Source organism: Salvelinus alpinus, chromosome 33 (genome assembly GCF_045679555.1).
Source record: "Salvelinus alpinus chromosome 33, SLU_Salpinus.1, whole genome shotgun sequence".
Lineage (NCBI taxonomy): Eukaryota > Metazoa > Chordata > Actinopteri > Salmoniformes > Salmonidae > Salvelinus > Salvelinus alpinus.
Genome location: NC_092118.1, coordinates 18,010,187 through 18,021,196, shown reverse-complemented (window position 1 = coordinate 18,021,196; position 11,010 = coordinate 18,010,187). Strand labels below are relative to the sequence as shown.

The following is an 11,010-nucleotide window of genomic DNA, read 5'->3' as shown; positions in this document are numbered from 1 at the left end:
AACTAAGCTGTTCTTGTTGTCATCAGAGACCAGCCCCTTGTTCATGAATATACTCAGATTCAGACTAAAAACAAGACACAATCTTACTGTTGGCTCCACTCCAGCCCAATACTCACATGTAAAGAATAAAAGCACAAACCAGTTTGGCAACAGTACAGGTGTGGGATCTTAATTTGAGCCAGTTTGCTACAGCAGAAAAATAATCCTGCAGCAAAAGGAAATGTGAATTGTTCTGTGGATTATAATTAATGGACATTTTTGTAGGGGTTGATACATTTTTCATTAGGGTAAATCAAGTCTGAAATTTCAAAGTCGAAAATACAAACTTTAGAAACCTTTTTAAAACTCAAATACACATGCCTCCCGAGAGGCATAGCATCACAGCGCTTGAGGTGTCACTACAGACCTGGGTTTGATCCCAGGCTGTGTTACAGCTGGCCACGACTGGGAGACCCATGATGCGGCGCACAATGTCCTTTTCCCATCGCGCTCTAGCGACGCCTTGTGGCGGGCCGGGCGCATGCACGCTGACTTTGGTCGCCAGCTGTACAGTGTGTCCTCCGACACATTGGTGCGGCTGGCTTCCGGGTCAAGCGAGCAGTGTGGCAGGGTCAAGTGTGGGAGGACGCATGGCTCTCGACCGTCACCTCTCCCGAGTCCGTACAGGAGTTGCAGTGATGGTACAAGACCAATTACCAATTGGATATCACGAAATTGGGGGTAAAAAGTACATATATATATATATATATATATATATATATATATATATATATATATATATATATATATATATATATATATATATATATAAAAATTATAAAATACAAATAATAACAAGAAAAACTAGAAGTTTGTATTTCTTGCGGTGCAGGAAAATGCTCAGCAACAAAAGAGTGATCAAATTAAGATCCTACATCTGTATATCACGCCTGACACTAATAATCCAACTACAAACAACCATTCATGGTCAAGGCAAAACAAATAACTGCTCCAGTCACTTTCACCACTTTCTCCCTGTCAAAACATGGCTAGTCTCGAACGACAAATATGAACACACCAATCAATATGAGCCATAAAACTGGCCATTCATGAAGACGAAAAAGGAGGATGTGACTTGAGGCCTTGACTCAGGTCCTGGGGTGGCCCACTGTAGGCAAGAGAGTTGGTGTTTTACAGTAAGACAAACATACGGAAAACTCCTCTCTGATCTATAGATAAAAGTCTAGTTCGTGCGTGCCAGACGTGAGCTAATACAAACATCTGCCATGGAGACATCACTACAAAACACATTATCTACACTTGCCATAGAATGATACAAATAACAATATACTCTTTAATTACATCAATCAGACAATCGTGCGCACTGGTATATGGTATGCATATATGGTTATGATTTATTCAAACTGTAGGCCTATTATTTAATTATGTAGACTGGAAATGAATGATTTAAAGGCTGGATTATTATTTTTCTCTTGATCCACATTGACCCTAATCTAGAGCATCTCTCGTACTACAGAGTCTAATCAGGGAAAGAAATCCATGGTGTAATACTCAAATACTTGGAGTTATTCTCAGGAATGGGAAGATGGCTGCCAATAAAATAAACTGGTGTTTCATGAAAGGAGCAATAAAAACTAAAGCCATAACTCAACACACATGCATGAGTAATAAAGTAGTCGAGCTGTACATCCAGTAAACAGGAGAAGAGATAAATAGCTGACTAGTGAATGCATGGGCCAACTTAATGAGTAAATGGTCACAAAAGGAAAGCATCGTAAGGTGCTGAAAGAACTAATGTCAAAATATCTTACAAAGGTTTATTTTTCACGAATTGTATATTTTCTTTTGCTATTTCTTAAAAGACTTTTAATATCGTATAAAAAGGACAACAATGCGTTATAAACAATTGTGAGCCCACACTCTGGTCCTGGAGAATACAGAATGCTGTGCTAGCTTCCACCACCATCTTTATAAAACCACACCGCAAAGTGCTGTTCTGAGAACTGGTGAGTTAGCCAAACATTTCAAAGTGTCATGTTTCATTAACAGCTGGAGGCGACTAGCTGTGTGATACATTGACCACACTGCAGTTGTGGGGTGACTACAACCTATGTCCTATTTTGAGGTCCAGGTTTAGATGCAGTGGCGGACTGGTACCCCGCTCGGCGCCACTGTGGAGCATCTACACATGAAGACAGTCCTTGGAGAAGAAGGCCGCTGAGGCTTACATGTAACTTGGAGTTTGGACAGGAGCCCACTGTTGAATTTGTTTCCATTCTTCTGCCATCTGTAATGGGGGTCCACACTGGGTCTTCTGCTGTCTGTAATGGGGGTCCACACTGGGTCTTCTGCTGTCTGTAATGGGGGTCCACACTGGGGGTCTTCTGCCGTCTGTAATGGGGGTCCACACTGGGGGTCTTCGGGGCTCCTAAAGGGAGGGGAAATTACATGTTTAAAGACATAGGAGCATGTAAACAGTAGTCAGTGTTTAAAATTTGAACTAGAATTCAAAAATGGTTAATCCTGCTTTCTGAGATACCCTCAAAACGTTTAAACTGAACAACAACCGTATTAAACACATTGGCAAACCAAACATTTAAAATGTTAATATAGAGATGAGCATTCACCTGAAACCTATAGCAGGCCTAGTAAGAGCGAGTGAGGTTGTTGCCCTGCTCCTGCAGGCTGACAAGCATGTCATCTATCTTCTCCATGTTCTGGGAGGCCATCATGCTGTTCTGCATGCTCCCTGACTCAGACATGGACTGGTTGAGCAGCGACTGGATCTGGGCCTCGCTCTCTCTCTGGTTCTGACCAGACTGACTGATGGCAATGATCTGATCAGACAGAGTGGTTCCAGGAGAGTTTATCAGCTGGCCACACTCTGTATGGGGAAGAAAGGGGTAGTCATTGACTACATGCCACATGAAATGTTAACGAAAACCAAACAATTGCATACTGTTTTCTGGAGCATATTAAAAAAGCTGACATTTGATAAAAGGACAGAAATCTTAGTCATGAATCTTTACCGTTCTGAATCCCAAAGAGGAAGAGGCCTGGCTGCTGTGCCTCGCTGGGCTGGTTGAGGGTCCCACTGACTGCTGTCTGGAACAGAGACCCTGGCTGCTGCACGGGGGAGGAGGTGGTGGTCTGCAGGCCTGCCACCCCATTCTGGGTGCTGAAGATGCCTGTCTGCGGGAGCTCCTGGGCAGCCATGCAACCCTGCAGGGCAGCCATGTTGGATTGGGGCATGAAGAGGGAGACGGGCTGCTCTGGGCCGTTGTTGGAGCTGGTGATCAGCTGCATGGGCTGCTGCTCTTGGAACAGGCCCTGCTGGCGAGGCACTGAGGGGTTCCCCACCACCTGGCTCTGGTCCTGGAAGGCCATGGGCTCAGAGGATTCCTGCTGGCTAACCGTCACCATGCTGGCCTGAGAGAACAGCATGGAGGGGTTTTGGGGCTCCTGAGAGTTCAGGCTGCTGCTGCTCATGGGGGGCATCTGGCCCTGGCCACTGAACAGCAGACTGGGGGGCTGCTCTGGAGTGGAGAGGGGGTTGCTGCAGAACAGTAGGCTGGCCTGCTGCTGCTGGGTCTGAGAGAGAGTGTTTGCAGGTGGATGAGGGGAGATGTTCTGAAACATGGAGTTCTGCTGAGGTGGCTGAGGCTGGGGCTGAGGCTGGGAGGGCTGCTGCTGCTCCATGGGGGTCCCCTGCTGGATGGGGGAAAGCTGGGTCTGAGCCTGGAACACTGACTGGGGCTCAGTGGCAGAGGTCTGCAGGGCACTGAGGAAGGCCAGCTGCTGCTGGCTACCGCTAGCGGAGAGCTGCCCGGGCAGGGTACTCTGGGGGAGGAACAGGTTGGCGGCAGAGGGGGGCTGCTCTGGGGAAAGGCTGGTCCTACTCAACACTGTCAGTGTGTTCTGGAAGAGGGTTGCCTGGACCTGCTCCTGGGTGGGAGAGGCCTTCTGAGTGTGGAACAGCGCCCCCTGTGGGTCCTGTGCCTCAGCCAGGGGGCTGGGGTTATGGAAGAGGGGTGGAGAGGGATGAGAAGGGGTCTGATGGAGGAAGTTTGTCTGAATGGAGAGGAGCTCATTGGCTTGCTGAAAGAGTGCTGCTTGCTGCTGCTGTTTCTGTTGTTGTTGCTGCTGCTGCTGTTGTTGGGCCTGCTGAAAGAGGGAACCATGGTTCTGCACCATGCCCTGCTGGGAACCCTGCTGTTCAGTGTTCTCACCTCGAGAACTGCCCTGGAATATGCCACACTGCATGGGCATCTGTGACTGAAACAGCTGCTGTTGCAGGTTGTCCAACACTTGCTGTTGCTGGTGTTGAATTTGTTGCTGTTGAATTTGCTGTTGCTGTTGTTGCTGAATTTGTTGTTGTTGAATCTGTTGTTGTTGCTGTAGTTGCTGTTGCTGAATTTGTTGTTGCTGTTGTTGCTGAATTTGTTGCTGCTGTTGTTGCTGAATTTGTTGCTGCTGTTGTTGCTGAATTTGTTGCTGCTGAATCTGTTGCTGTTGTCGCTGTTGATGCTGGCTGCAGTACCCTTTGGCCTGCAGTTGTCTCACTGCTTGTTCCAGTTGGGCCACCTCATCTGGGGGGAATATGGGCAGCTGGTGCTGCTGGGGGGCAGGTTGAGGGGCCTCCACTTGTTGACTGAGCCTCCCTACCGCCCCAGCGTTGTTGCCGGCCCTGTCCTGCCCCAGCCCCTCTCTGGGCTCCAGGAGAAACTGCTGAGGCCCAGGTTGGAGTAGAGAGTCTGCAGGCACGGGGAAGGAGTTGGTGGGAGCGATGTCCTGCTTCTGTATGGTGCTCAGGGCCTCTGCACTGTTGAAGACTGCTGTTTGGGATTCATCAGGGTCACTGGCAGGCCGCGGCAAGGAGTTGGAGAACGGGCTGTTGTTGGGGGGAAGGTTGGAACTCATGTCCAGCGTCTGCTGGGCCGAACACATGACATCGGGGGTCCGCTGAGAATACAAAAAACAGATTATACCTGCTAGTGTTTTGGGGAAAGATCGATATGGTTCATATGGATATGATTCTACTATTTAATGAGGCATTATCACAGCCAAGGCTGATGAATGCATTTGTGGAGCTTTTACCTTGAAAATGCCAGCAGAAGGGAGGTTGCTGGAGACCTCCATTGGAGTGACCTCTTCTCTCTTCACAAGAGGCAACATTATGGGCATCAAGGCACCATCAATTACTGTAGGGGCGTGAATGACAATGTTACAATTTTGTCATACTGAAAGCCAAGATACAGGAGTACATTGATACCCCCCCCCCCACACACACCAATGCATTACAAACAAGAACACACGACACAGCATGTACAGCATGGTAGAGATATACTATACCTTTCATCCGTTGATCAAAAGAGCAGGGCTTGCCTGGAGATGGAACTTCTTTCTTCACAGATATGTCCACTGAGACGTACACAGATAAGCAGGTTGAGTTATGGACATGCAAATCAGATGACCTTATTCTTCATACCCAGTCTCATTCTCCATCGTCTGCGTGTCAGGTTTTCATATACAAAAATATAATATGAAATGTTACTGTATAGAGTGAAAAACAACCAGGAGTAAATCTGTACGACTTGACTGTTTTGTATAGGGCGCTGCCTAATCCGGTATCATGTTTAGTACATTCTGTATATAGAAGGGTATTTTTTTTTTTTTTAGATGGATCATCTACACTTCCATGTTTTGTTTCATTGTTTTAGTTCCTTTCTCTGTCACTTCCTGCTCGCTCATTGATAGTTCGTGCCACAGTGCCCAAAGGACATTTTAATGACTGGAAATGATGTGAGAGAAAAAGGAGGAGACAAATACCCCCCTGTTCCCGAGTGGACATGGCTTCCTGTACCAAGGACTGAAATTGTCAATTTAGAGCAGGCTAGAGGATATATCCACCTAATCCAGTAGTGGTGGTAGACTAATGGTTGTAATTTACACTGGCTGAAGACATGCTCTGAGGAAATTTTGTTTTGGTCCTAATGTGGCACAGAAGGTGTAAAAAAGAACATTTGTTCATGGACTTATCCCAGACCTGGTTCTGGAGTGTATGTAAAAGGCTGCACGTCGTGGGATCGGCCAGCATTGGTCACCACGTAGATCCCCACACACACTGCAGACGCGATGGCTGGGTTCTGGTAAGGAGGAACCTTCACAATCAAGTGATTCTGAGGGGAAACGCATAACAGACAAATCCACTTAGCTAACAGAAATGTACAGTAGCCCCAGTCTTATAATTACATACATCAAGTCATGTGACAAACGTGTCAACATCCCTTCAAAAACATGTGCAATCGCAAAATTACTTTGATTACATTATCAAGCGATGTCAGCACAATGTAGAGTTGAAAGAGAGACATAGCCACAACAGACATAATCCTGGCACAGACGATGAACTGGAGACTCCGTACGTCACCAACTAGTTCAAACACGCAACACCTTTCTAACTTTGCTGACTAGTAAAAGGTGTGGCGGTGATTTACATAGTTTGCCTGGTTACAAATTGTGAATAACATGTGAAAGACATCTAACACCTCAGGGCTCAGACAACTGATTGAGGCTTAGCTAACGTAGCTCTGACCCTCTGGCTCCCAAGGGCAAAGGTTTATGCAGGACTGTTGAGACACACTTACCACCGTGGCTCACAGTAATTAGGTGACAAAACAATGAGGCCATTCACCTCCCTGAGTGAGTAGCCATTTAAGATGATTACATCTAAACCTACAAATCTCAAATGGCTGCTGTTATCTAATCACCCCGTTAAATCATTAGCATGAATCATCTAGGACCACAATAAGCAAAGAATAATCTTATTTACCTGGTGAAACAGCTCCATGTCAATTTCAGCCTCTGCCTTCCAAGACTTCTCATCTTAGGGGGGAAAACAATGAACGGTTTCATTAGTATGGTAGGTCAAGGAATAAATATAAATGTTATTCATTATTCATATACTGTAAGTACATGGAATTCAGACAATAATTAGTTGTGTAGGCCTACCGGATACATTTTCCTGGAATATGACCTTGGTGTCCTTGAGGAAGTTCTTCCCAATGATGAAGACCTCCTCATCCCCCCTCGCCGAGCAACTATGGAGGGACTTCTTCAGAATCTCAGGCACCCCTGCAGGCTGGGCTGTAGACAGGACACAAACAGACCGTCAGGCTCTGAGTTCTGCTTGACCTAGCTTCTTTAACTAATATTCTGTCACGAGTACAGAACTGCTGGCCTTTTCAGAGGAACCAGGGGATGCCAACAGAAAAGCTTAAACCAATTGCTCAAGAGTACCTTGTGATTTCTTGGAAGGCACACGTGTAATCTTGTGAAATAGTAATTGTGCTTAATTGCTTTGCCAGGAACAATGTGAGTTGAGCTGGCGTTTAAAAAATGTGGTGCATGTGACTGTTATTTTACAGTATATGATCATTAACCAGACAGTAAAATGACTGGAATATAGGTAAACTTGACACTGTCTTTGCAGTCCCCCTTTCTCACAGGCAAATAGAAATGCCCAAGTTTCTACAAACAACAGGCTTAGACTCCTCCCACTCCTCCTCCCTCCCCAGTTTTCACAGGCCTTCCTCACTCTCATCACCCCACTCCACAGCACAACACACACAGACAGACAGACGCCACTGGAGATTTATATTTTATATTTTCTGGCCAGATTTTCGCTTGGACGGATTGCACTCTGGCATTGTAAACAATAGAAGTCCACACCTCTTTCTTTCTCTCCCTCGTTTTTTTAGGAAAAGTTCTGCTTCTAAAACCACCGACAAATAGAATTTCTTATACCCCAGAGCAGTCTTTCCTGTTTTTGCCACTCACAGCCCCACCCTGTGCCCACAACGGGAGGAACACATGAAGCTGAAGAGAGTCTATAGACATGGTCTCTGAAAATGTACTTGAATTAGAAAATGATCTGCTAAGCATACATAACACATTAGAAATGGAACTTCTAGACTGAATCAACTCCTCAAAGTGTTCAAGTCTTTAGCTTGGAACTTAAAAACGAGATGAAAACAAACCTAAATTACAAATGCTCATAAGACTATCCAGTTGAATTTTGACAGTAACGGCTCCCAATGGAGACTTCATTATTGACATCCTTGTCCTGACCCAAGCTCCTCTTCAGTTTCCTCCTGTCCACCCAACCCCCTGAATGAACTTATTATCCCTCCCCCTAATCCCCTGGTGACGTGCGTCACCTCTCAGCTCAACAGAGTTCCTGAGAGAACTCCGGTGGGCAGATGCTACAAATAACCTAAAGCCACTCACTGCACAGGATGGGGGACGACGGTGTCTGTAACGTGAGCACCGAGCCATCCGGCCTGGGGATGTTGACCCGAAACACCAGCCTGGCACGCGTGCTCTTCTTTTTGGAGCCGGCCACCCCGATACGAGCTTCCACATCAGCGTTACGCAGCTTTAGGATCCCCACGCAGTCCACCCTGCAGAGACACACACACACATCACAGCTGTTAGACTGGAAGGCAGGCCTGCTGACCAAGGCCCCAGCTGCTATTGCTGCAACAGCCCCCAACACACTCCCATTGGAGGATGACTAAGAGGAGCAGTCTCCAGTATGTGTGATTTTACAGAATTGCAACAGCTATGACAATAAGCAGATACATACGCCAGGGTCATATTATTGCTGGGGTCCAGGGACACTTCAATGACAGTGGTGCCCTCAATGTCCACCTCCTTGCAGGCTGTGGTGTTGCGCCCAGTCACCCTGCAGGCCTGGTAGAACCCATGTGGCTTCACACGCCCAGCGTCATTACCCACAAACACCTGCAGCACCACTGCCTCATTCACACCCTCCAGCTGAGGACAAGAAGGAAACAAAGAACACTCAGATCATAAAATAACACAGCTGCTCCAAAGTCAACTCTACCTATTTTTGTAAGTCACTAGAGAATTGAGCGTTCAATGTATTGTGCAAGTGATAGTTTTCACAAGAGTCAAAAGGGTGCAGGTAAAATAACGTACAAAAGTGAATACGTGATAGACAGTGCCAGCTTTCTGCTTAGTAAGATGATAATTCCATATCTTATAGTATTCTATGATAACAGAACTGTCACTGCACAACTGCCTGTTTTGCGGTCTACTTTGAGAGTAAAACATTTGAAATATGCAATACATTGTGAATAGCATTGTTGACACAGAGATATGACAAATAAATGCAAATAAAGTCACGAGTTGCTGTTGTAATCACTTCAAGAGAATAATGATAGTTACCTCTTTTCTCGGTGGACAAGAAAAGTTTTTATGTAGGTTATATAATATATTGCATTTAGCAGGCACATTTATCCAAAGCGACTTATTCATTCATGGGAATGTAACCCACTATCCTGGCGTTGCAAGAGCCATGCTCTACCACCTGAGTGCTGCCTTCCAACGTGTGTTGTAACAGCTAGCTATAAAACCTTATTTCATAAAAATAAAATACCGTGGGGTTGATACGTTGCATCACTTCTTATACAAGTTTCTACATAGTGATTCAGTGATTGTCACAGGCTGACTTGAGCATGTTAACCCAATGTAGAGGTGTTATGTAACAATGAGTATGGAGCAGGTTGATGGTGGCGTTTGATGAAGGACAGATAAAGGCATATTTCCAAAGGGGTAGAGTCAAAACAGTGACCCGTCTATGGGGCACTGACCGTCCACAAAAAGCCCTAGAGGCCCCAGCCCCCCTGGTCCTGTTGCTGGTTTAAGGCGTACCTTTAGGGTGGGGAAGCCCTGCTGAGTGCGGTCCTTCACTGACCCCCTGCTGCCCTCAGTCAGGTAGCGGGCTCTGTGCTGGGTCTCAGGCTGGACCAGGATCTTCAGCTCCTTGCCCTCACTCTTCTGAGGGAACTGGCTCGCTAGGGTTTGGGGGCCATCTGCCGAACTGCAAGACAGACTGGTTAGGCACTGTGTAAGCCCAACAGCTCCTAAACAACCTACATTGAAACATGCAACACTAGCATTGACTACAATACGCTTGCTTATATTTAATGCAGGGGACTGTTTCCTTTCACTCATTCACAGCACTGTCCCCTGCTAACCCTAACCCTGCCTGTGTCCTTGTAATCAATGGGGACTGAGGGCCGCACAACCTGGCGTTGGGTGACAGTGGCAGCAACCCCCACCCCCACTCCTCCTCTCCTCTCCACCTTGTGTTCATTTATGTAAGGGGAGGGAAGATCAGCTCCACTGTTGGCACCAAGCTTCCTCTCAGTGGAAGAGAACTTGACAGGACTTGGAGACCGTCCGCTTACTATCAAAGTTCCAGCCAAGCTGTGACCCCACCAGCAAATATCTGCGTGTGTGTGAGAGAGAGTGTCAGCATGTGTGTATGGTGGAGCATAGGGGGTATTTGGAACTGGAGACTAGTGAGGGATCCCCAAATAGCTGCCATGGTTTCCCAGTGACACTAGTGAGCAATGCAGAGTTTGGAGGCCTACTACTAAGCAGAGTCCATCAGAACCTCTTAGGGATCCAGACTTATCGGTATATTTAATCTGCTCTGCTTTCTCAACGCTTTTCAAAGAGGCTCAGTGTGATTCACCACGGCTGACCATTGTTTGTGCTGTGGTATCCTGCCACTCCCTAGCCTCTGATCTGCCAGCTCTTCTTCAAGCAAAGAGGAAAACGTTCAGCCAGTGGTTTGGTACGATTTCCGCTTGTGGTATAGTGGTTTTACACCTCTAAACAATGGGAATAAGTATGGAGCAAATTTAGATAAACCTCTTCCAAATCAGGCAAGATATAGAATGAACAGTTCTGTTGAGATGTCCATTCAATAGTAGTTGTAAATGGCCACTGCTAATTTCAAGTCTATCAGTGTTTTTCAATTAATGAATCCCTTTCTGACATTTAACTTGTCTTAATGTATTTCTAAATGTATTTCCATTCTGTGCTCCAGACAAGATTCAAACTGAGAACTGAAACTTAACCAAAGTCCATAGAGCCATCTCAAAGATGTAAAAGAACAGGAAAGTTACCTCTGCAGAC

General features: G+C 46.2%; 1 protein-coding gene across 8 annotated transcripts in view; it reads right to left on the bottom strand.

Moving 5' to 3' along the window:
• Nucleotides 1-1,359: 1,359 nt before the first annotated feature.
• The window catches only part of LOC139562744 (nuclear factor of activated T-cells 5-like), a 60,530-nt gene continuing 50,879 nt past the window's right edge, over nucleotides 1,360-11,010 (bottom strand). For all 8 annotated transcript variants that reach the window (XM_071380720.1, XM_071380721.1, XM_071380724.1 and 5 more), the window contains 11 exons: nucleotides 9,736-9,904; nucleotides 8,645-8,835; nucleotides 8,287-8,459; nucleotides 7,009-7,143; nucleotides 6,830-6,882; nucleotides 6,047-6,179; nucleotides 5,353-5,421; nucleotides 5,098-5,201; nucleotides 3,030-4,962; nucleotides 2,628-2,884; nucleotides 1,360-2,428 (listed from right to left, as the gene is read on the bottom strand). In XM_071380720.1, coding sequence (XP_071236821.1) covers nucleotides 2,646-2,884; nucleotides 3,030-4,962; nucleotides 5,098-5,201; nucleotides 5,353-5,421; nucleotides 6,047-6,179; nucleotides 6,830-6,882; nucleotides 7,009-7,143; nucleotides 8,287-8,459; nucleotides 8,645-8,835; nucleotides 9,736-9,904 — 3,199 coding nt within the window. In that variant the 3' untranslated portion in view covers nucleotides 1,360-2,428; nucleotides 2,628-2,645. The remainder of the gene's footprint in view (nucleotides 2,429-2,627; nucleotides 2,885-3,029; nucleotides 4,963-5,097; nucleotides 5,202-5,352; nucleotides 5,422-6,046; nucleotides 6,180-6,829; nucleotides 6,883-7,008; nucleotides 7,144-8,286; nucleotides 8,460-8,644; nucleotides 8,836-9,735; nucleotides 9,905-11,010) is intronic.